We start from the raw sequence: 26,615 nt of genomic DNA on the forward strand, positions 1-26,615 counted from the left end.
ACTTTTGATAATGGTATAAGTGGTTGAAAAATAGCTCATAAGCTTCATTTCTCCTTCCCTTGATTGCAACATTTTGATGAGAAGGCAAAGTACTCGAATTACCTGTTCATTTTCTTTGGTTGACCATTGGAACCTGAAGTTGGATTTAACTTCTTTGTGCTGTAAGCACTAATTCAAGCTGCTGCCCCTCCAGTTAGTCCATATTAAGGAGTGTTTAACTTTTTGTTAACATTTCTGTTTTAGAAATTTCTTGGGGCGCTTCTTGAGCCAAAGTACTCTGTGCTTTAGCTTCAGTTCCATTCTTGACCTCCTCATATATTTTCTTACTTCTTTGACCAACTTTCCTTCTAATATTTCATTTGCTTGCACGTCATTTTCTCTTTTATATATGCCTTAAAAAAGACTATAAAAGTACTTCTCATTTAACAAGGCTGAGCCCAAGCCTCTTTTATTGTGTTAGTCATCTCTAACCTCTCACCACCAAGAATGAATTATTTCCTTGCGTGTATTTACACATTTTCTTCATGTTTCATTATTTATAGCATCTCTCACATAATATTATAGTTCTGTACTTGTTTTTGCCTTACCTAGTACTTAGAGGTTTCTTGAGGGTCAGATTATATCTTACTCAGTTTTATATTCTTAGGGGCTAATCTGGTGTAGTAAAAATTATAATCTTTTTAATAAATGTTCTGTAGATGTGGGGAAAAGCAAAGTGTATTTATTATTACCAACCCTTATATTTACTCTGATAATATTAGGAAATATGTGGTAGAAATAACAAATTAGTATTGTCAGTAGCAATGATTTGGGGTGTCTTCTATATGTTCTATGCAAGACTGTGCAAGGTGCGCTGTAGGGGGATTGTAAATTATGTGAGAGTATTTCTCCTCAAGGAACTTGTGCAGTAGTAGAAAGGAAAGACAGTTAGGAGCACAAGAGCTTCTCGTGAAGCAGTATCAGAGGAATTTCTTTTAAGTGACTGAAACTCCAAGATGGAGTTTTCAACTGTAGAATTCCAAGACAATTTTCATTTCAGTGGGCAGGAAAGGTTTTATAGTAGAGAGGAATTTTGAACTGGGAAGATTCTGGAAGACTGTAAGATTAGGGTAAACAAAAAGGAGTTAGAATGGTCTAAGAAATGGAGAACACCAGTCATTTCTCAGAGCACGATAAATGAAATAACCACGTTATTTGTTTGAGCAAGAAAAAGGTGGTAAGTGAGGCTAAAAAGTTAGGTGGGGTTAGATCATGCAAAACCTCTGAGTGAAACGATCAACCCAGTTCACTCTTAATAAAGCACCTTTGTTGGAAAAAGAGTTGGTTAGCAGATGACAGCTTTTGTAGGTCACGCTTTCTAAAATTTGTTATTCATATACATGTGTTTTTTGTTTTGTTTTGTTTTTTCTTTCAATAGCTAATCAAGTTGAAGAAACATTACATACCCATTTACCACAAACCCCAGAAACAAACTTTAGGGTAAGTTTTCAGTGTGTATGTAGATTGCTGTGACTGTGGCAAGTGTCTAAAGTTTTCTTTGTGTCCCTTTCTGAATTGTCACCATGTGTATTAGGTAGAGTTCTGATTTCTTTTACTTGCTTTATTATTTGGGTAAGGGCATCTTTGGGGGCCCTAAGGGGCCTTGGTTGTAGGTTCTTTATCTCTATTTGTTAGTAGATGTCTAGCACATTTACTTTTAGGTACAGGACGCTAATGAGTGACCAGAGGTCTTCATTTCCAGGGAGCTTTTCTTTGGGTGTTGAACCTGAAGAGGGATACTTTTAAAATATGAGTATTTATTAATCCTTTATATTGTGTTTTAGGATTCCAGCTACCCATTTGCCAATAAAGAATCCATTGGTTCGGAGCTGGGGGATTCCTTTGCATCAGATATTAGAGTTAAAGAAGAACCTTTGGATGATGAGTATGACAAAGCAGTGGCATCACAGCAGGGACTACTAGACAGAATTAAAGATGAACCTGACAATGCTCAAGTAAACATTTCATCTCTTTTGTTTTTGTTTCTCCCTTCTTTTTGTTCCATGCATTGAATTACTCATTTGAGAAAGGAAATTCTTGGCTAAGAAGTGGCTTGTTAAGAGGGTGAGGTAGACTTTTAAGTAAGATTGAGGCAATTTGAGTTATCTTGTAATTAACAGGGAATTAACAGAGTCATAAGAAATTACTTCTGAGTAGTAATTCAGGCTTTTAATTCACTTTGTTTCATAATGTTCTGTGATTTTTATAATGCATTTTAGTGCAAGATTAGGAGAAATGTGAGCGTATTCAAGGATTTGGGAGTGATAGAGTACACATGATTGAAGGTTTTATGGTGGTTTATGATGTATATGGTGTAACTGAGTTCACATGGAATAATAGGCCCTTGCACTTATGGCTAATACAGGAGTTAATGGATTTGATAAGAGTTGATTGCGGCGCCATTTCAGTGGGTTAGTGGGTAGAATATAAAGTTAACTTTGATGATAAAGGATTCCAAGTTTGAAATCTTTGAATAATCAGTAGAGATAGAGCTCTATTGCTCTCAGGGTAAACGTCATGGAGCTGTGAAGTCTTGAAGTTAGTGAAGTCATCCCGGCAGTTAATTGCATTGCAGTGATTGTAGTGGGGAAGAAGTTATAGCAAGTGTTGTAATGATATGGGAATGTAGGAAGGAGTCCAAAGGATGAATACGATCATAGCAATTATTTAAGGGTAGTTGAAGTTTTATTCAGATGGTATCAATTCAAGGATAAAAAGAAAAAAATACTATGAATTAGACATTTGGTGTAGAGAAAGTTTTCTTTTCCCTATCTTGTATGAGTTTGAAAATGTGAGCTTTCTGTGGAAGAGAATTTTTCACGCAGGTTTCTTTGAGCAGGGGCTCTCAACTGTGGCCCTTTCGACATTTTGAGCCAGATAGTTCCTTTGCATGGGGCTGCCCTGTGCATTTTTTACATGTTTGGCAGCATTCTTGTTATCTGCCCAATGACACAATGTAGTGGATATGTTCTATGGTGTATTTGTGGATTTCACGTTGGCCTGCTAACTGTAAGGTCAGCAGTTTGAAACCAGCAGCCACTCCATAGGAGAAAGATGAGGCTTTTTACTGCCTTTCTAAAGAGTTTTAATCTCAAAAACCCACAGAGGCAGTTCTACTTTGCCCTGTAGGGTTACTATAAGTTGCAATCAACTTGATGGTAATGAATTTTGTTTATGTTAATAAAATAAACCAGCTCTACTATCAAATAACTTCTATACATAACCTGTTTATTAATCCCGCCTTTTAAATTGTTAAATCCATTCTTAGCCTATGCTTAATTAGCAACCAAAAATGTTTTCACACATTGTCAAATGTTCCTTGAGGGCTCTGTGGAGACCACTGTTTCAAAGTAAGGAGCTGGAAGAATGGGTGATAGATAGGTGATTGGTATTTGTCATATCAGTGTTTAATTAAGCATACATTTCATGGTGCCACTGGAAGTTAGTGTTACAAAGATAAAGTTGTAGGACTTGGATGAGTGTTGTGGCTACCAAGAAAATAATGAGAGGAAGGAATATGAAAATATTTATTAGAAGGTAGGTTGGAAGCTTGAGGTGTACGGAAACAGACCTTGGATAACCTGAATTAGGGATAAAGCTATGTTCATATAGTCATGTTTGTATGCGGGACAGGCCTTGTGTCTCTTGCCATACAGTGTCCATCCATACAATGTGGGAAATCTGCAATAAATCATAATGTGACAGGGTACCAAAGTTATCTCTTTTTCTATGTACATTCTCCATTGACGCATTCCTTGAGACGAAAGGGAAATTAAGAACAAAGTCTATAAACACTGGAGCCATAGGCATTGAGAAAAGCTAATGAATATATTGCTTTGAAAACCATCAGAGATTTCAAGGACTCGAGAGTATAAATAGGATGCAAAATCAGGACACAGAACTGCCTGCACTTTTAATATTTGTTCTAAATGTTGATTAGGAAGTTTCATCATAATTATAGTGGAACATTTCCCCAAAGACTCTCTACCTGATTGAGTAAACACTTGAGAACGAAGCTAGAATGCGGGTACTTTCTAGGTATAAGGTTTTGAAACCTCTTATACCCTTTACCCCTCTTAAACCCTTACCTGGCATGACGAGGTAAGGCTGGATTTTCTGTAGGCAACCCTGTGTAAGATAGGTCTTTGATATATACATATACATATATATTTTTACAGACCTATATACATACATATTTTAGAAAATATTAAGAAATACAAATACCTGGTTTCATTTTTCTATCTTAACATTTGTTCTCCCCCTCACTCCCAGTAGCCATTGGAAATCTATACTCTGCTGTTAAAATATTATACAATGCTTTATTATTCTTTTTAACCTCTCATAGAATAGAAAAGGAGTCCCAATGCATTCTTTTCTAACTTTCTATAGTAGTATTATTAACCTAATTCTCTTGCAAAATACTGGTAGATTTTAACAGCTCATATGCTAGTTCTCCTTTTGGTCTTCTGTACTTTCTCATATAAGTTACTAAGATGCTAAAATAAATATATGTATATATTTAACTTCCACACATTTGCTCTTGACTACTTTCTTTCTTTTTTTTTTTTTTTTTTTAATTGACTACTTTCTTATAGTGACTTTCTGAGGGTGTCCATCATCTTCCTCTTGCTTTTACTGGTCTAACTTCATGTTGGTCGATCAGTTTGATTTCTTTAGACTAATCCCATTGCATGTAACTATAACTTTTATGTAGTTCTTTTGTAAGAACTGTTTTGTTTTATACTTATAGCAACCCTATATAAGATGGCAAGAGTAACCCCATTTATAGAGAAGTAGATAATGGAGCTGAGTTATATCGAGGTTAATTTAAATCTCTGACTCAAAGCCATATGGCCTACTGGAGCCCAAATGGAGCCACCATCATGCTCTTCTCAATCCTCTTACACTATTAATCTTTCTTTGAAAAGCTACCTCGCCACAGATCTCACTTTTTCTTTACCCCCTTTCTATGGTGTTTAAAAGGTGGACACTCGGTAAATATTACATTAAAATACTCTCCTTTTTTTACTCAGTGGGAAAAGGAACACTTCCTTTGAAATAAGTGGGAAATTGTCACCGTAGCAATTTTAAGTTGAAGAAAGTAGAATATAGTAATTCAAATATTAGTGTTTTAGTTGGCCAAATGAAGTTAATTTGAAAATAGAGGTTCTTCCATTCTAAAATACAGTCCTGGAATACTAACAGAAACAGACTTTCCTTTTTGGTAAATGAAGGAATGTAATGATGCCGTCAAATGTTCTTTGGTTTTGTTTTGACACCTATTTATTTTCCTATTTCTGACAGGTTTTGGATCGTCAATCAGAATTTTCACTTTATCAAAAAATTATTAACAATATGCTAGTTATAGACATTTGTAAAAGTAGGCATTATAAGAGATATTTAAACAAATCAGGCATGGATTCTACTTTGAAAGCATTGTGCAGGATACAATAGAATGTAAGATGTAGACTTTTTGTCATGTAATTAACATATCAGCAGCTTAAGAAAAGTGTCAGAAGTTTGGAATGGCTGTTATAGAGAATGATAAAAGAGAATTGACTGAAGACCAATAAAGATACCACTGAGTACTTACCAGTTTTGGAGTTGACTGAGGGCTTTGTATTTCCTTTTATTTGGAATTTGCTTTAATCCACTCAAAATAGCATAGGAGTGTCCCGATGGTTCAATACTAGAAAGTCTTTTTATAGATATATTTCATCAATAGGCCAAGTAAAAATATGTAATTATTTTATTAGTTACCAGAATATATTTCATAATTCATTATGCATTTACTAAATTAGATTCTGTTAATCACAATAGGGAACTATCAACTGCAGACCAATATCATTGATTTTAAATGCTAGAAATTTTTAAATCATTACTAAAATCACAGATTATTAATATACAATTCTTTTTAACTCATTAAATTTTTGACCCAATACATGTAAAGAAATTACAAAATCAAATAATGAAAAAGGGGTGAGAAAAATCATCATTGTTTTCTGGTAAAGTTCTTTATTAGAGAATTAATAGAATTCATGAAAGTTTAGTGGAGTATCTAGGTAAGAAATATTTCTGTAAACCAGTTGTTACACAGATAATATGGTGAAAAAGATATTATTTCCAATACAAACTAAAAAGTACTTACATCCGATAAAAGGCAAATGAATTGACTTTTTTTAAAATATAAGAAATAGTATGATGATTTCATTTACTCCTAAATTACATGATGCAGGTTCGATGCAGTTCTCGTGAAAATATCAGTAGTTAGGTTCATATGTTTTTTGGGTTTTTTAAATCATTTTATTGGGGTCTCATACAAGTCTTATCCCAATACATACATACATCAATTGTATAAAGCACATTTGTGCATTTGTTACCCTCATCATTCTCAAAACATTTGCTCTCCAAGTTTTGAAGAAATTATAGAAAGGCATACATGTAAACACATACATACATATTCTAAAAAATGCAGTTGGGGTTGTTGAGAATGCCATGCTGTGTTAGACCAGGTCGACTAGAAAAACAAATCCAGTAACACTCATATATGCATAAGAAAGAGTTTTATATCAAAGAGTAATTGTACATTAAGAAAACATCCCAGCCCAGTCCAGATCAAGTTCCTAAGTCCGAAACTAGTCCATAAGTTGCACATCAGACTCACACACCCACATGCAATGATGCAGAGTGCAGGCTGATTGCTGTCAAGTCTTGTAGATCCAGTGGTGGTGGCTGCAGGAAGGTGAAGTTGGAAAGAGTGTGGCCTGCCCCAGAGTGAGAGAAGGTGCTTTGCCTGGGAAAGCCATTTATCTCAGTTGCCCCCCCAATTGAGCTTCAACCTGGTTAATTGACTAAACTCCACCCAGATGTTCCTATGGGAGCCATGTTGGCACAGAAAAATCTATCACAAATGCCCAATTAAATAAACATCCTGTCGTTATTTTCATTAGGCTAGTAGAATATTAGAAGATAAATTATTCTGAAAATAAGGTTGAAAGATAGCACCCAAACAGACATTTTTAAAAGAATTTGCTACATTAATCAATGATGAATATAAGGGATTAATTTATTTAGAGAAAAAAATAAAACAAAACCACCCATCATACATCAAAATGAAAAAGTTCCAGACAGATTAAAGCAGAAGTGGCAAAGTAGGGACTTTCAGACAAATCCAGTCTGCCTTTGCTTTTTTGTTTTGCTTATCACTTCTTACAAATAGAGCTTTATTTGAATGTTACCCTCTCTCGCGATGCTTCTGCTCTTCAAGGACAGCGTTGAGAGAGGCCGTATGACTCGCAAATTTGAAAACAGTACTGTTCGGCCCTTAACATGCCAAGTTTCCTGACCTCTGTATTAAGGAATTTGATGGCTGCTAATGAAATCGTGGTCTCATTATTTTATTATAGAAATAGAAGTTTGTAAGAGTTAAAAGAAATAAAGATAAAGATCGATAAGTTTGGGATACACAAATGGAAATTTTAAGGGGTAATGTGGTTATAACAAAGCTTTTTTGGTAAATGGATATTTCAAGAAAAAAGGAATCACATATTTGAACAACAATGGGAAATGGCTTTTAAATGACTTTTTTTCATTGCTGCATTAAGTCTAATTGAGATTTGTTTCTTTTAATCATTCTTATTATCTATCAAGAACTTTTGCTATGTGCTTTTACTTAGCAATATCACTTTAAGGACCCTTTTCTTTGGAAATAATCCTTAAAAAGAGTGTATGAGTATTCACAAAGGTAGTCATCATGTTGTTACTGATTGTATGAACTATGTGGAAATATTAAGTGGGCCAGTGTTGGGTTGTGGTTTTATAATCTCAAACCTGTGTAGGGTCATATTGGAGCAGTATGTGTCAGTATTTTTCTCACAGATATTCTAACACAAAATATGTTCTGCCTGAGAATCCTGAGAATAGGGATTTTGCTGGGGTTTTTAAGTTTCAGTGTGATGAACAATTAAAAGAAAAGTTTAAATTTACCTCTTAGTTTCACAATGCAAACAACAGCACTGAAAATTACAGTAGAGCTTAGTTATGTGGTGGTTATTTGTGACTCACAATATGTTTACATTCATCATTAAATTGTTGAAATGAAAACTTAAATTCCTTTCATTGAATTCATTTAGACTTTCTGGAATACAGCTCTTAGCCTCAGGTTCTTGGACTTCAATTTAAAAACCACCGATACTTGTTTTGTAACAAAATGGAAAAATTCAAATTATTTTAGTGATCAAAGAGTTAGATTATAAGAATGATTTATTTAGTATACAGTAAGTACAGCTAAGCAAAGAAATAAAACCTCTGAATTAGAGAAGGGGAAAAGACTGGAAAGAAATATATCAAGTGGTTGCTTTCAGTTGATGGAAATATGGATTAGGGTTATTTACATTTCTACTTGTCTGAACAAGTGTGTATTACTTTTATAATAGATAAATTTTAACTTGAAATGCCAGAGTAATATAAGGAGAATTTTCAAGAGTAATTTACAAATAATTTCATTATGCTACAGGCTAATTAATTGAGTGGGACACTTTTATATTTTTACCTCTTGCCTTCCTAGAATACATGCATATGTAAACTTATTTACCCTTATTGCAGTTGCAGTTTGCGTGCTGTTTTATAACCTCTAGTTAATGTTAATATCATAAATACGTTAGACCTTTATATAACCCTCCCAAAATGTCTTGAATATATGGTTATGTTTAAATATGTTGTACTTATGCTTTCTTCTGTGCATTTATTTGTTTGCTTGTTTGTTTTTTAAAGGAGTACAGTCATGGCCAACAGCAGAAGTCTCAAGAGGGGGAACTGAAAATCAGTGCTGTGTTTTCAGTTAGCGGCAGCCCTCTTGGTAAGAAGCAGAAGTAAATGAGCGAATCGTGTTTACTTATTTTGACCAGTCTGAGTGAGAGGCAATAGCTTACTTATATTAGTAAATCAAGTAGTACTCATTGCTGATTTAGATTGCCTTTCGTTGTGTGTTATATAATTGGTGATTTGTTTTTAGGACTAGCACAAGAAAAGTTAGAATAGATATTTAAAATTCATGGTAAAATAGTCGAGCATTTTTCCTTTTTCTTTGAAGCTCCACAGTTGACTACTGGCTTTCAGCATTCACTGGCATCATCTGGCGTGAATAAAATGCTCCCATCAGTTCCAGCCACAGCTGTTCGAGTTTCCTGTTCTGGCTGTAAAAAAATCCTCCAGAAGGGGCAAACTGCTTATCAGAGGAAAGGGTCTACTCAGCTCTTCTGCTCCACACTGTGCCTCACTGGCTATACAGTCCCACCTGCCCGCCCGCCGCCTCCTCCCACCAAGAAAACGTGCTCCAGTTGCTCAAAGTATGGCAGATTTTCATTGGTCTTCCTCCCCTTTCTGTTAGCATATTCTGGTTTTGGTCTGTATTGCGTTTAACTTTTTATGGTCTATGATGGTGGGTTTGGGGTTTTTTGAGAAGCATCCCGTTAGTATCCCATTTAGCATGAGGGGACTTCGAAAAGTTTGTGGGAAAATGGATGTAGAAGATAATGGAATTTTCTCACAAACTCGGAAGCCCTCTCACACTTCTGTGTTGTTCCTTTTCTTGGTGCCCAGCTTTCTTTCACTTTTACATCAAGTGCCTTATAAATTAAGGAGTATTTTTGAGACCAGCTTTCTCTCTATGGTCAAGGTGTTTTATAAAACAGAAACTATGACACTTAGGCATAGTGCACGGCCCCTTTTTTAAATCTTGGACCTGTAGGCAATAGGATTTAAATCTAATATATTTAATATTTTGTAAGGTTTTAAAAATTATTTCTCCTAACAAGAATTTATTTAATAATTTTTCCTAACTAAAACTGATTTATAATGTTTACCCTTAAGTATTAATGAACTACTTCAAGGGTTCCAATGCAGAGATTAGAGAAAAAGGTGTATGACCACACCATGTTAGTAAGGGCATTCTGATATTTTTGAGGAAAACCTAATCCTGGCTAATTTTGAAAGTGACTATTTTAAATCTGTTTAAATAAAGGAGTCAGGAAAAGGCGAATAATGTTCGTGTTCTGAAACATGCCATCTTCTCTATTCTAAACCTATTCATATCATGATATATTACTTTTAAGTCTAGTGTTTATAGTTCTCCAGGTAGATGCGATCCTTTCTCTGTCTAGACAGAGAAAAAGAAGCTCCCTCTTCTGGTTCAATCCGAAAAAGGCATAGTTGAGATGAAAGTGCTTGTAACAAAATGTGCATGGTCTTAGAAGTTTTTCTGGAAGTGATTATGTGTATGTTATACTTCATTTCTTTAAGACAATTGAAAGGCTAAATTTTTATTAAATTTGCGATATCAAGTGGAAATTGGGCTTTAATTTTTTTAAGAAACTATTGTACTGTAACATGACTTATTTAAAATAATAAATATTTCTTGTTTGTTTGGGAAATCTTTGAGCTGATGTCACTTTTCTATAGCTTTAGTGGTAGTAAATTTTCATCTCGAATGCCTATATAATATGTGTAACTAAATGTCATTTACAACCACATATATTGATTAGAAGTTTTTTAGAATATTTCATACCAAATTTTTAAACACTTATTGTGAAAGATTTTCCAGATAAGCATTTTAAAATTTATGCTGGCTATTGCCAGAATAGTTTCCTAAGGCTTTTTTGAATGATATACTTTGGCTTATTTTTCTTTTTTATTCATTAAGACATAAGTTCCATGAGGATAGTTGGAATTTGCCTTTTTTTAAAAAACATTTTAAGGGGCTCATACGACTCTTATCACAATCCATACATATACATGCATCAATTGTATAAAGCACATCTGTACATTCTTTGCCCTTGCCTTTTTTTTAACCCTCGCTGATCCTTGGAATTTACCTTTATGTTCACAACTACATTTATGATGTCTAGGAATTCTGGACATAATAAATATTTGATGAACATGTGAATTGGTGATCCTAGCTTGAAAAAGAGACTATTCTCATTGCTTTATAATGAAAAATTATTTGACTAAAAACTATAGTAGCTGATTTCAGCATTATGCTCTTACCAAGGTTAATTTAGCAAATTAGTCTATTTATACTGTTGGAATTATGAAAAATGCTTTTAAAACTGGTGACTTCGGAAAATAAGATTGCTTCAAACAGTTTGTGAAAAGTCCACTCTTTCACTTCCATCTTTCCATAAACTTTTTGAAGCTCTTTTGTATATCACATGCCTAAGTCTGTTTTTGTGGTTTTTAAAAAAATTTATTGTACATTTGTACATATGTTGCCATCATTTTCTAGACATTTTCAATTAAGCCCTTGGTGTCAGCCCCTCTTCCCACCCCCTCCTTTCCCCGCACCCTCATGGTCTCTTGATAAATTATAAATTATTGTTATTTTCATATCTTACACTAAATGCCATTGCCCTTCCCCCACTGTGAGCATCACAGAATGCCAGGTTGTTAGAACAAAGTGTTCTTGCATTAAGGAAAGGCATGAACAGAGGCCCGAAGTCCATCTATAATCTCAGTGTATTGCCATATAAATATATGTACGTGGGCAAATACCTCTTTTATGAATTAATATATTAACATACATATACACCTATCCTTATACCTCTGTCCATAGTTTTGCTTCCTAGATCTTTCCTCTGTTTCCTTTCACCTTCCTCCTGACCCACCATCACGCTCACCCTCAGTTCCACCTCTTAGTAATTCCTCTTAACTAGATTGCTGTTGCTCGAACACTCCCAGGATCTGTACATCCTTGTTGTTGATTTTGATGTCCGAGTTGTTCTGTGTCTGGCGTTATTTGTTCACCGCTCCCTTCCGCCGCCTCCTCCTCCTCCCCCTATTCCCTCTGGGATGGTCGGTCCTGTTGCCTTCTCCTCCAGCTTGCCTATCTTATATAAGTAATCTAAGTCCGTTTTCAAACTAAGTTTACATGTTTTTTCTGTTTTCTATTTTTCATGATATAATACATGCAATACGTTTTATCTTTTTAGTTTGATTCTTTTTTTTCTTTCATTTATTTATTTTTTTAAAACATTTTATTAGAGACTCATACAACTCTTATCACATTCCATACATATACATACATCAATTGTATAAAGCACATCTGCACATTCCCTGCCCCAATCATTCTCAAAGCATTTGCTCTCCACTTAATAGTTTGATTCTTACTGTAGAGACCAGCGTTTTCTAAAATTTCAGTAGTATTTGTCCTAGCATAATAATCTCAATTTTTTCCAGTTATCAGTTGTTTTCAAAATGACTGGGAAATTTAAGGAGGTTTAAGTGTGTCTGCCCTGCGTACCTGTGCTTTACTTTTAATCCCTTCATGTTACTCCTTCACTACTCTCCTGCTGTCCTCATGGTGTCGCTGCTAAGCTTTTCATGTTGTTTTCGATCTTGGCTATCTGTTCTTGCATTTAACTGTAAGTTAAGAAAATTAAGTTAAAATTTAAGTCATTTTTCCTACTGTCCTCTCGTATCTTGATCTTAATTCAGTTCTTGAAAGTTACATTTTTCTTATGTTGGTTTTAGTCTTACCTACTGTCTACTTTCAATACTGCTTAAATATTCTACTTAAAAAATATTCTACTTTTTAAGCTTGTCACCCCATGATTCTTAACCATGCTCCCTCATATTCACTTTCTTTGTCCCTTTCTGCCTTTTTTTCAGGTACTCTTACCTACCTGTACTCTCAGCCTTTTCTTCTGTACCCTGTGCTGTATCCCCTCTCCTTACTTACTCTATATAGCCACGTATATGCTGAGTTTGCCCAGCACATTTGCCAGTGCAGTTTTTGTGGTAAAATTAGACACCCTGGCTTATATTCGGGTCAGCTTATACTTAAGTATATTCGCTAATCCTTTTCTTCATTGCTCAGTCCTCACCTACTAAACTTATCTTAGTTTTCCTTATATCACATTTTGCTTTTTTATCTGGTCTTCATCTTCTGTCACCACTTTACCTTTCTTTCCCTTTGAATGTATTTTGGCTAGTTATCATTCAGAAATTATGCTCCCTTAATAAGCCAAACCCACTGCCATCAAGTTGATTCTGACTCATGGCTACCCCACACGGGCTTCTGAGGCTATACATCTTTAAGGGAGCAGATAGTGTCATCATCCTGCATTTGTTGTTTTTAAGTTGGGATTTAACATATTTCATATTTCAATCACATCAAGTAGATTTTTACAGTTGCTACCTTAATCAGTTTTCAACCACCCTTTTTCTACAGGCTTTCTTCTTTAGTAATAGGGATCCAATGTTCATTAAAAAAATTATATTTAAAATATTCTGTGTAAAAGATGTATGTACTTTGAGGAATGTTATATAAATTGTACAGAAAGTTAATAGTACTCAAAGAGTAGGCTCTTTCTGGATTGTCTGCACCATTTCTGAATTTTGTCTTTCTGGAATGAGATTCTTCCTCTTTCTTTATTCTGACATACGCTATGTTGTCATTGAACTCTAAGCCTACTGTAGTGAGTCTCTGCTTTCCCTATACTTGAAGCCTCATATCTCCTTAACCTTATAGAAAGTTTTCTTGTCACAAATGGGTCCAAAATTATTGTTACCTCATTTATATTTCTATAATGTATTTTATATACCTTTTCTTAAAATATTTACAATATTTATGTTTTATGAACTCTTCTGTTATAATATCTGTTTGCCTCATTAAACTGAGTAGACATAGACTATATTTTGGGGCTCAATCACCACTGCTATGTCACATCTCAATAAATACCCCTGGAAATGAAATACAGTAAAACCTAATGTAGGGGAAGGGGGAGGGTTGTAAGAATTCAGAAGAAAGAACAGCCTAGCTACTTAGCATAGGAGAAGAGGGGGTGTGGAGCTATGTATCATACATAGCACAGGACTCTACGGGTGTTTCTCTTGACAAATTTCCACTATGTGAACTATTATAATGTATTAAAATGGAGCTCTTAAAGCTGTAAGATTAAACATAACAGTCTGTATTATGAAAGTGTGTGCTCATGGGAGAGAGAATTGGAAAATTTCATCAAGGTCTATTTTTAAATGGTTTACATGTAAGGTATTTGGAAAACTGCTAACCTGGTTTGGATTAGGGGTTGAGTAATGTGAAGCCTTAGTCATTAAGGTGGTAATTTTTATTGCCTTTACCTTAATATAAAATATTTAAACCTTAGTATAGAATATTTTGAAAATACGGAGTCCAAAGAAGAAAATTCAGATCTCATCCATCCTACCAGATATAATGAATGCTAATCATTTGGTGTGTGTTCTTTTAGTCTTTGAAACATAACCTACTGATTCTCACAAATGATCTGTAAAGTAGATTGTATTAGTTCCATTAAAACTTAAGGATTAAAAAAAACAAAACTTAGGGTAAAAACAATGTACCCGTTTATCCTAGATCAAATTGCTGGTAAGTTTCAATGTAGGCTATCAAATTCATCTAATAGAATTCTAAAGCCCATTTAATTTCACTGCCTGTGTTTTATTTTGCTATTTTAATTCACAAAAAGAGGTAAAAAATATACTGTGGCTTATTGTATCTTTGGTTTTTTTTGTTTTCTTATTTTATCTTTGTTATCATTTTTAGGGACATTTTAAATCCAAAGGATGTGATCAATGCCCAGTTTGAAAATGCCACCCCTAGTAAAGTATTTTGTAGTCGATCATGTTTGTCAACATACGAACTGAAAAGAAAACCTGTTGTTTCCCTAAATACAAATAACATTTCAACCAAATGTAGCATGTGCCAGAAAACTGCTGTTGTAAGTTACCTTTGTATTTTATTGGGGAGAGAAATCTAGTTTTTGCTTAGAGAACATTTTGATGGTCTCTGCTTATTGTCTCTATGTTCCTGTTTTTTAATTCCTAGATTCGACATGAAGTTAATTACCAGAATGTGGTACATAAACTCTGCAGTGATGCTTGTTTCTCCAAGTTTCGCTCTGCCAACAACCTGACCATGAACTGTTGTGAGCACTGTGGGGGTTACTGCTACAGTGGCTCTGGTCAGTGCCACATGCTGCAGATAGAAGGACAGGCTAAGAAATTTTGTAGTTCAACATGTGTTACAGCATATAAGCAGGTACGTGAGCAAATTTTCATTCTGATGTATATATTGATTTTGGTTTAGGGGTGTGAAGTTTTCAGTAGACATCATTTACTAATATATTCTGAAAAATAGACCTTATTTTTTAATTAAAATTTTTATACATTAGTAGTTTTTGTCAAATGAATGTTTTAAAGAGTGTTATCAAGTTTTATACGAGGCAGTTTTATTCATACATTTTGAAGTAGATAATTTTAGGACATGACTTCAAAATTTAAATTTTTTAATGTTATTTACATTTTTGAACAATATTTTGAAAATGCCGAAAATCATAAAGATGAAACATAATGCCATCTCCCAGCAATAACCAGTCCTATCCTTTTGGTGTGTACATTGTAGACTTTGAAATAAATTGTATCTAAACATTTTTTCTTGATAAGGCCCCTGTTGAATACCTGTTCTCAAAATCAGAACCGTATGTTGAAATTAGAACCTTGTGGTAGAAATTGCGAAACAAACAATAAAAATAAGGAAAGCATAAGGGAAAAGGAAGAAGATTGCTATAGATAAAAATCTTTTTAATTTCCAGTAGGAAATAGAAAAACACGGATTTGGGCTGTGTATCGATGAGCTTTGTATAATGAACGAGAGCAACTGTATGACACATAGTTTCCCACCCTTTGGGGTTCTTGATAAGTTTGCATTGTTTGTCAGAATCGTGAATTTTTATGTACCCTACCAAAATTGGTAATTTAATCTTAATTTAGAAATGTATTTTAAATTGTTTATTTAAATAAATCATTTTATGGAGGGCTTGTACAATTAATCACCATCTATACATCCATCCATTGTGTCAAGCACATTTGTAAATTTGTTGCCATCATCATTTTCAAAACATTTCCTTTCTACTTTAGCCCTTGTTTTTAAAAGCTCACAATTTGGGAATTTTAAACATTATAATGTTTCAGTTTATTTTTTATTAATGTACAGGAACATTAAAAGGCATTACCTTTTCTGTTTTTTCCTTCCTTTAGAAACACCTTTTGGGGTGAGGGACTATTATCTTCAGGTGTATTGTCCTATTCAAAAGACTAATCTTTTCCTAATATTGTAGCAGATACAAAGTTACTTGGATTCAGTCCATTTAAGGATAGTTCTGATTACACTAGAGGAGGAAAGTTAGGGGGAAATATCTTAGTTTTAAATTTATTATGAATTTTTTGAGGCTATACGCAGTACTTTTCTCACATTAATTATTACATTTTGGTAGAGAAAGAAGAATTTAAAAGTAAAGCAGGCTACGTTTTATTTGTGGACTTCCTATTTAAATCCATTTTACCTTGGAGAAAATAAACGTCTTCAGTTCTATTTTCCTCATCTTAAAAGAGTTGTTAATGTGGTACAAGGGAGGAACCTTGGTGGTCAGCAGGCAAACCACCAACCACTCCACAGAAGAAAGATGAAACTTTCAGCTCCCATGCAGACTTATGGTCGCTGTCAGAAACCTACAGTGTTGTTATCAACTCCTTGGCAGTGAGATGTCACAAGAATGTTTCAGTATTACATGAGTAAGAATGAGCAAGAACCGAGTGTGAAACCTGAGATGTTTTAGAGTCATTTCTGTGACTTTTTCTTTCTCCCTTATAATTAATTTAAAGAACGTTAGATACTATTTCTGTTGTGACGTCCTATGTGTACTAGGAGAGGACTGTAAATGAGCCATTGAGGGAAAGTGTTTATGGAACACGGTGGGACACAACGGACGCATGGCCACTTTTATTTTCTATTTATAGTGCCCTTTTTAGTTGTTGCGCTCCCTCCTTTTAGGGTAGTATAGACCATGAATTTTGTGTTATTATTTAAAATGTTTCAAAGGCTCTGCTCACAGTCAATTAAAAGATCCTGAAATTAACTGTTAGATTGTATTCCATATTATTACTTTTTAAGAATAAAATGGGAAATAGGGCACTAAGTGATTGTCAGCAAATGCTCACAGATACGGCTCTTGACCTTGTAAAAATCAAATTGGGCAGAAAGGGAAAAGGATCGATTTAGAAATAGCAGTGGACATTCCAGAATGCATGAGTTTTCTCACTTTACAGTGCATGTATCTTTTAATAACAAGTCTCATATTATCCATATCCTTGAAGAGGGACCAGATATAATAAATTCCCTTAATGAGTGCTGGACAGGCTTTATGAATTATTATGAATGTGTGACATGATTGATAGCATTTAGAATTATTTGGCTGCTAATCTTTGAGTTTAGGGCTTAAGATAACAGATTCTGGTGATTTATATTTAAATACTTTTAATGTACAATTGTCGATACCACTTTTGATACAGTGTATTTTTATATTAAAATATTTTACAATTAATTTTCTAGTAAGTTTAGGAACTTGTTTCCTTTAATTAATTGCTTTTTATTGCTGTTAATCCTTCCAACTTTTAGGTTAGTATAAAAGCACGAGTTTTCTGTTTTGTTATTATTTAAAATAATTTTAAAGCTGTGCTCACAATTGATTAGAAGGTCATGAAATTAATTTCTGGCTCTTAACCTTATATTTTTAAGAATAAAATGTGCACAAATGAGATATATTATTTTATGATAAAATTTTCCAGTTGTGTTTAAATACAGATATAATATTAAAGCACAAAAAACCTCAGAAGTATATATATCGGGTCACTCTGTAAAGTTTATTTCTTACTCAGAATAATAATCATAAAAGTTTGAAAGCCACTGATTTGAGCTATTTAAAAATAATGAACATTAAAAAGAGTTTATTCAGAATTTTGTATAAATTAATATTGTTTTATTTTCTTAATAGAAATCAGCCAAAATTACACCATGTGCACTTTGCAAATCATTGCGATCCTCAGCAGAAATGATTGAAAATACCAATAGCTTGGGGAAGACAGAGCTTTTCTGTTCTGTTAATTGTTTATCAGCTTACAGAGTTAAAATTGTTACTTCTACAGGTAACACTGGTTTCATGAAATATATAAATGTGATAGTTGAAAAGTATGGTTATTTTTATAGTACAGATTTTTGTCAATGTATGTAGCATCCGTTGCCTTGATTGCTTATTTCTTGTTTATTTACTTGCTTGTTTGTTCATTCCTCTCTTTTTAAAGGGTTTTCATGTAGCTTCTTTTAAGATATCTTCTTTATACATGATTTATTTTAAGATTCTTTATTTATAGTTTCAAGATAAGACTAATGACTTTAAATTAAAAAAATAATAAATCTAATGTTATGTTAGTTTTTGTCTATATATGACCATTGAGTTTAGTTTCAGGTCTTGCAATTTAACCTAGTCTTTGAACTTTTGTATATTGTGTAATTTTATTCTCAGACATGTGTACATCTATATATATCTCTCATTAGTTTTTATTTTGATTTGCTAAGGTGTACAAGTCCAGTGTAACAGTTGTAAAACGTCCGCAGTCCCTCAGTATCACCTAGCTATGTCTGATGGAAGCATACGCAACTTCTGCAGCTACGGTTGTGTGGTAGCTTTCCAGGTATGGCTTCAGGACTCTTCCTCGTCTCTAGTGTATTAGTTAGTCACAATGTAAACTTTCGAAGTGTTTGATAATGCCTGGATTGTCTAAATTCTTGTCTCATCCTATGAAGTTTGGGCTCTTGTGGCTTATCCTGTACTTGGAAGCATGCCATTTAACGGCTTTCTGTAAAATGAAATAGTACCAAATGGGGCCCTGGTTGGGGTAAGTCTTGGACTGTTAACCACATGGTTGACAGTTCAAACCCACCTGCCTCTTCTTTGGAGGAATTTGAGACTATTTGTCTATAAAGATCTGTATCCTCCGATGCAAAGGTAGAGTCTCTGTGAGTCGGAATTGACTCAGTGGTATTTGGTTTTGATTCATACCCAGAGGAGCCCTCATGACACAGTGGTGGATGCTCAGCTGTTAACTGAAATTTCAGTAGTTCTAACACACCTGTCACTCCTTTAGGGAAAGATGTGGTAGAACCCCTGTGGGGCAGGCAGTTTTCTGTCCTATAGTGTCACTCTGAGTCAAAATCAGCTTGATAGCACTTACATGAACATCGTTACTTTTATTATCTGTTTGGAGAACATTATGATGGACGACGATATTGAATTATTTAATTTTAGGGGCCTAAATGAACTCTCCCCGTTCTATTTTAAGCTGTTCATAGGAAGAATGTTGCCTGTTCACAGATGTATCTTAAGTACTTAGAACTGTGCTGGGCATAATTTGATTGATCTTTTTAAATTTGTGTTTATATTTTCAGAACTTGTTCAACAAACCAACAGGAATGAATTCTTCAGTAGTGCCCCTATCTCAAGGCCAAGTAATTGTAAGCATCCCCACAGGTACAACAGTGTCTGCAGGAGGAGGTACCACCTCTGCTGTTTCTCCCACTTCGATCAGTAGCTCTGCTGCAGCTGGTCTCCAGCGTCTTGCTGCTCAATCTCAACATGTTGGGTTTGCACGAAGTGTGGTAAAACTCAAATGTCAGCACTGTAACCGTCTTTTTGCCACAAAACCAGAACTTCTGGATTATAAGGTAAAGTACAGGATCATAATAAGGGTTTGAGTATAAATCACTCTCTTCATAAAGTAGTTTTTAGTCTCTGAAAAATTCATGTATTTGTTTTGAAAATAAAAGAGGCAAGGATTTCCATAAGGCAAACCAAATGTTTAATTAGTACTCAATGGTTATTTCTTTTCAGGGTAAAATGTTTCAGTTCTGTGGCAAGAATTGCTCCGATGAATATAAGAAAATAAATAATGTAACAGCAATGTGTGAATATTGTAAAGTTGAGAAAACTGTAAAGGAGACTGTGCGATTCTCAGGTGCTGACAAGTCATTCTGTAGTGAAGGTAAAGACACAGGATTGTCTTACTTACCGAGCATGCTAGTTTTTATAAAAGTTGTTGATGATTTAAATTTTCATGCTGTAAGCCCACCTGTTTGATCCTTTGTGTGTAATGCCAGAGGCTCTTTGTTTCGCTTGCACTTAGTTTACTCTTTATGACGTATTCCTTCATTTTATATATGAAAGTTAAGGTCAAGGAAAAGATCCTCTATGTGCATATTGAGAAATGTATGCGTAAAAGATGCAGAAAGTGGTGGAGATGTGAAAAATATATTTAACATTATCAGATTATTAGGAACCTGAAGGACCTTTTAATTAATATACTTATTTCTGAAGGGAATTCCTTAAAGTTATGGTTGCATCCTAAGATTTTATTTCAAAACATTTTAAACTGCCATTGTGTTTCTGAATATAAGTGGTGTTAATAGCAATTCAATATGACATAGATGGCGTCTTTATTTAAATGACTTTAATATGTTTATAGTGTTGCAGTTTTGAATGACACAAGATTAATCCTTCAGCAGCATTCAAAACATGACATACTCAAAAGTGTTTGGAAACAGAACTGAACATGTGTGGTGCATTTGAGTTTCCTGTCATATGCTTCCCGCCTTATCAGTTTAGTTTGTAAAATGCTACTTTCAGTCTTTTAAGTCGATCTCTTGATCTACTGACGAGTCTGGTCTCAAGTGTGAAACTTTGTCTTAGATCGTTTAAATAAAAAATACGGATATTTCTCCCTAATTTTACTCTTTCCTGATTTCTAGGTTGCAAATTGCTCTATAAACATGACTTGGCAAAACGTTGGGGAAATCACTGTAAAATGTGCAGTTATTGTTTACAGACATCTCCCAAATTGGTACAGAATAATTTAGGGGGGAAGGTGGAAGAGTTCTGCTGTGAAGAATGCATGTCAAAATACACAGTTCTGTTCTATCAGGTAAAAAGTACTCATGTTGTAGAGTTTTCAACTTAGGGCTTAAACTCTCCCCCTTTCTTGTGTAGGACACTTTACTGACTTAAAACTTTTAAATATTGACGTAAGATTTGAAAAGACTTTAATGTCTTAGAAGTTTTATTCTTTTATCTCGCTTCCTTTTAAAAGATAGATCAGTGTTAAAGAAGTATTCTGAATTCTAATGTTTAAATTTAAAATCTTTGAAAAGAGGCCTTATTTTTGACTTAATTTTGTTTTAAAATTGATATTTGTGGAAATCTTTCAGTGTGATAAGGTTTTTAAATTTTCATTATTTACAATGAAATTCAGAACTGTTTACACACATGTTAATTTCCTTACATGTTATATTGTGCTGTTTTCACTCTGGTAAGCCGTTTGTCTCTCACCCCTTTGCTATCTCTGTTTCTTTCTCAGATGGCAAAATGTGACGGCTGCAAACGACAGGGTAAACTCAGTGAGTCCTTGAAATGGCGAGGAGAAATAAAACATTTTTGTAACCTGCTTTGTATCTTGATGTTCTGTAACCAGCAGAGTATGTGTGAGCCACCTTCACAAAACAGTGCAGGTAAAACTAAACCGAAGTTCTGAGTGAGAGCGTTGATAAATACAAGGAACTCGCCACTGTATTTCTTCAGAGTGTGTTGTTAGGTGCTGTGGAGTTGCTTCCTACTCTGTGACTGTTGTGTGCAGCAGAATGAAACACAGTGTGGCCCTGTCCTGTCTTCACAATTGTTCTTGTGTTTGAACCCTTTATGTCAGTCCATTTTTTGACAGTCTTATACAGATGAGGAACTGTAAACAGTTGCTAATAATTTCATGAAACATATATTTTATTGTGTTCAAATGACTTTAAATTTTAGGTTCCCTTTTGTCTTTTGGTGCTTTAGGTTAAAGCTGAATGGAAATAAGTTCTTTTTACTTTCTCTGAGTATATTGAATTCAAAAAGTTCGTAAGTAATATAGGTACCCACCCCTCAAGAAAAATACTTCCCCAACCCTCAAACTCCTCACTGCTATTGAGTCTATTCCATCTCAAAGCATAGATCTTCATGGAAGCAGACAGCTCCCTCCCCCCCCCCTCTCGGTGTGGCTGATGAGTTTGAACCCACCTAACCCTGAGCTACACCAGTTAGTAATTTGCAGATTTGATATACACACCTTGTCTTTCTTAAAGGGATGTGAGACTACAAATAATACAAGACTCTCAGAAAAAACTCGCTGCCCTCTTGATTCCTACCCATACCGACCCTTTACAACAGAGTAGAGCTGCCCCTTGGGGTTTCAAAGGTTGTAATTTTTTACTTAATATTCCATGGACATAGGTCATTTAATCTCAGAAATATTAAGGCTAAGTAAGTTTATACTTCATGGAACTATTTAAAAGCTAAATGATTTAACTACAGGTTCTTTAAAAATAAAAGGAAATCTGTAAGATCCCATTTCAGACACTTAAAAATACCAAGTCTTAAGGCAAGATGTAAGAAGCACATTAGGTTTAAATGTCTATTAAATCCATTTTGTGATCTTTATTAGTATTTTGCCTTTTAGACTAAAAATAATTTGTTTAACTACTGAGGATATTTTGTCACAAAGATAAAATACATGTAAGAATTAAATTTCTCTGTTTTAAAAATAAGTAACAAGCCAACCCAGTTAATCCCAAAGTGTTTGTTTTAATAGAAATTCACCTAAAAACATTGTTTAACCTTGTTGAAATAATTGTTTCTGTAAATCTATGTTAATTACTTGGATTTTCCTTGTTTTGTTTATTTTGATCAGCAAGTATTTCTATGGTGCAAGCTGCTTCAACAGGACCCCCTTCCCTAAGAAAGGACTCAACTCCAGTCATTGCTAATGTAGTATCACTGGCAAGTGCTCCTGCTGCCCAGCCCACAGTGAACTCTAACAGCGTCTTACAAGGTATTGCTGGATTTGAAAGCATATGTCTAACCACTATGAGGTGAATACAGTGGCTTTGTACTTTCTTTCATCAGTAACCATTTTCATTCGTGTGACGCATTCCTATCAGTGTTCTATGAGCTCTGCTTTGATTTTTGCATATTTAAATTTAGAACCAGTCTCTTCCACTGCATTGTATTAACATAACATATGTTCTTATGGTGATGCTGTTTCACTGATCAAAATGAGCTTTTACTGCTAATATTTACATCATCATATACTATCCTAAACCTGTGTTTTAATTTGTATCAGGTGCAGTTCCTACAGTAACAGCGAAGATCATCGGGGATGTAAGTTTTATTATTCATCCTCTTATTGCCACTGTGTTTACTTTTACCTTTTAAGCAATATGGATATGTTTGGGCTAATTTGCCCCTCTATTGAAAGGAGCCTCTCATGGCATGGTGGTTTTTTGTTTTCTTAGGTTTTTTTCTATTTGTTTCTGGCATTCTCTCTTAATTGTATAAAATAAATATCACTTTGTTCATTTTTGTTCAAGAATGGGGTTTTCTTGTCATTTAATTAGGTATCTTATGTGTTATAATTTTTTTGAATGCTTGCTGTCCTCATGTAGTTACTGAAAGTCCTTACGTTTATCTATTTATTTATTTATTTATTGTACAGAATAGAAGTCAATTATACTTTTAATTTTAGGCATAAGAGAATTTTTGGCAGTTTCATAACATAGTCAGATTGTAAGTAAAATATTTACTAAATGCAGCTAGTTTTCCCCTATTGGAGATTTGCATATAAATAATCATTCTTTTTTATTCATCAGTAATTTTTGCTTTATCTCTGAAAAAAAAAGTAAATTACAAAAAAGAGTAAATATTGAGAAAGAGTATCTGATAGGAACAATGCCGTTTTTAAGTATTCCTGGTCTTTGAGATAGCTTTCATAGCATTTTTATTCAAAATATATAAATGGTCAGAAAGTATTCTGTTATTCCTAGTTATCTTGAAACTAAGTCCTCTAAAACTTAACTCAATCAAGAAGTAGCAATTCTCATTTTAACATCTACCAATAGTTATTAATCAACAGTGCCTTACAATAGAAATTGTATCGCTTTTGGTAAATGAAGCGGATCATCAGAGCCAGTATGTATGTATGATAGTAAGTACCTTTACTGCTGTAATGTAACAGGAATGCAATATTTCTCACAAATATAATTGCTTATATCTTTTTTGTAATTCCAATATGACATTTCCTTTCTTTTGGACATTTCTTATAAAATTATATCCCTTGTTATAAATATTAACATTTTGAAAACCACCTTGGTTTCTGGTTTATTTTTTAACTAGGCAAGTACACAGACAGATGCCCTGAAACTACCACCATCCCAACCTCCAAGGCTTTTGAAGAACAAAGCTTTATTGTGCAAACCTATCACACAAACTAAAGCTACTTCTTGCAAGCCACATACTCAAAACAAAGAATCCCAGACAGGTATGTTCTTTGTGCTTTTAGCATTTTGGTTAGTTTATGGGAAAGGAATGTGGAATCTGCTTGCATTTATCATCTGTTATTTCCTAGGTCGTGTGTTTGATTGTATGTGTGTGTGTGTATATAAATCTTAGTGGTTCTCTCAACATCTTTTTAAGTTTTTTCCCCATCTCAGGTTTAACACATGAATGTCAAGGAGAATGAAATTGGTTAATACCATACTGGGAATACTTTAAAGGAGCCCTTGTGGCATAGGAGTTATACATTGAGTTGCTAACTGCAAGGTCAGCAGTTCTAAACCAACTTCTCCTTAAGATGAAACTTTCTACTCCCTTAAAGAATTACAGTCCCATTAAAAAAAAAAAAAAAAGAATTACAGTCCTAGAAACTTACAGAGGCAGTCCGAATGGGCACTGTGAGTCAGAAGTGGCTCAATAACAGTGAATAAATCCTTCATTTCATTCTTTTTTATTATAACGACAGTGAAGTACTATAGACTACCATAGGCTTTGGAATTATTTAAACCTGGCTCTGCATTCTAGTTCTGCTTCTTTTATTTTTATTTTTTTAAGTCCATACATCAGTTTAATCGGGCATATTTTTACATATGTTGCCATCATCTTCTAAACATTTTAGTTCTACTTCTTGGCTACTGTGTGATTTTTGATAAGTTGTATAAGTTATTTTTGGTCATACCTTAAAAAATATCTACCACCACAATGGCCACAAAATTGTACCACAAAACAATTTTTGTTGAAAATGGCTGAGAATTGTATGATACTCTTTTTTATTGTTAAGTACAATCCACCAATTGAGTCTTTTTTTTCCCAATTGAGTCTCTTATAAGTGACTTATTTGTTGTTCTTGTTTTTTTAATTTACATACCTTAGAATCAGAATTTTTATGTTTCCTACCTTTTTGTTGATATTCTATGATGGGAGAGACATTGTCATCATACTTTATTTTTAAAATATTATTTTCTTTAGTTCTTATAAAAGCTATTTTGAGTTCTTGAACTGCTCTCTCACAGGCAGTTTCTGTTGCATTTTTTTTCTTCTGGTGAATGGGTTATAGTTTCCTATTTCTTTTGTATTACAGTCTTAAAATTTTTTGTTGAAAAGTAGACATTTTAGGTAATATAGCAACTGTGGGTCGTTCCCCTATCCCCCTCCCCCCTACAATGTTTGTTCTTGTGCATTTCTTTTATGATTTGACTAGGCTATTTTAGTGAAATCTTCCTTCTCCATGTCCTGGCCATGTTACGTGATCTCACCGCTAGGGAACAATCTTGGGTGCAGTGGGTTTAGCAGGCCTCTCTGAATGTGCCTTTTCTTGATCTCTCTGCTAAGCAGACTTGTTGGCCTTATGTGACCTTTAAAACAAAAAAACAAGACAGTTTGTGAGTCAATTCCAACTTGTACCATCCCTGTGGGACAGTGTAGAACTGTCCTTTTGGGTTTCCATGGCTGTAATTCTTTATGGGAGCAGAAAATTCATCTTTATTCCATGGAGCAGCTAGTGGAGTCTTCACTGTTGACCTTTTAGTTAGCAGTCCAATTAACACACTGTGCCACCAAGACTCCTTGCAACTAGCCTTTAGGCTCCACTATTAATTAGTACTTGTTTTTGGATAATGTAGGCAGGCTAGTTTTGAGGCTGTTCTCTGAGATTTATTCTGGCCCAGGGATGGCTTTCCATAACTGTTTCTAGTCATAATTCTCTTATTAATTATTTGGCCTATGAATTAGCTTGTTACTATTGGGTACTAGAAATTATTTAAAATTTGCATTATGGCCCCTCTGTACCTGATGGTATCCAAAAACTCATTGTCATCAAATCAATTCCGACTCATATTGAACCTGTAGGACAGAAAAGAGCCACCCTTGTGGGTTTCTAAGATTGTAATTTAAGGGAGTAGAAAACCTCATCTTTATCTTGCAGAGTGGTGGGCAGTTTTGAACTGCTCACCTTGGGGTTAGCAGTCCAACACATAACCTATTATGCCAAGAGAATCCTGGTGGTATAGAGAGGACGTAGTGTTGGTATAGTGTGTTATACATTGGGTTGTTAACTCCCAAGTCCACAGTTTGAAACCACTAGCCGCACTGCAGAAGTAAGAAGAGGCTTTTTACTCCTGTATACATTTGCAGTCTCAGAAACCCAAGGGGTAGCTCTACTTTGTTCTACAGGGTTGCTATGAGTCGGAACTACTCAGTGGCGGTGAGTTTGTAGTTTTATGCCTGGTGATGAAGTGGTTGGTTAAAGTACTTAGTTGCTAACTGAATCCACCACAGAAAGATGGGGTAATTCTG

General features: G+C 34.4%; 1 protein-coding gene across 7 annotated transcripts in view; it reads left to right on the plus strand.

Annotated features, from left to right (window-relative positions):
* ZMYM4 (zinc finger MYM-type containing 4) overlaps positions 1-26,615 on the plus strand; it is a 171,181-nt gene that overhangs the window by 97,786 nt on the left and 46,780 nt on the right. For all 7 annotated transcript variants that reach the window (XM_075553759.1, XM_075553764.1, XM_075553768.1 and 4 more), the window contains 15 exons: positions 1,418-1,479; positions 1,824-1,994; positions 8,812-8,896; positions 9,131-9,386; positions 14,618-14,792; positions 14,900-15,112; positions 17,904-18,054; positions 18,485-18,600; positions 19,355-19,630; positions 19,797-19,947; positions 20,711-20,883; positions 21,316-21,466; positions 22,681-22,821; positions 23,113-23,150; positions 24,162-24,306. In XM_075553759.1, the coding sequence (XP_075409874.1) occupies positions 1,418-1,479; positions 1,824-1,994; positions 8,812-8,896; positions 9,131-9,386; positions 14,618-14,792; positions 14,900-15,112; positions 17,904-18,054; positions 18,485-18,600; positions 19,355-19,630; positions 19,797-19,947; positions 20,711-20,883; positions 21,316-21,466; positions 22,681-22,821; positions 23,113-23,150; positions 24,162-24,306 (2,304 nt within the window). The remainder of the gene's footprint in view (positions 1-1,417; positions 1,480-1,823; positions 1,995-8,811; positions 8,897-9,130; positions 9,387-14,617; positions 14,793-14,899; positions 15,113-17,903; positions 18,055-18,484; positions 18,601-19,354; positions 19,631-19,796; positions 19,948-20,710; positions 20,884-21,315; positions 21,467-22,680; positions 22,822-23,112; positions 23,151-24,161; positions 24,307-26,615) is intronic.

The sequence above is a fragment of the Tenrec ecaudatus genome, chromosome 1 (genome assembly GCF_050624435.1).
Source record: "Tenrec ecaudatus isolate mTenEca1 chromosome 1, mTenEca1.hap1, whole genome shotgun sequence".
NCBI classification, from domain to species: domain Eukaryota; kingdom Metazoa; phylum Chordata; class Mammalia; order Afrosoricida; family Tenrecidae; genus Tenrec; species Tenrec ecaudatus.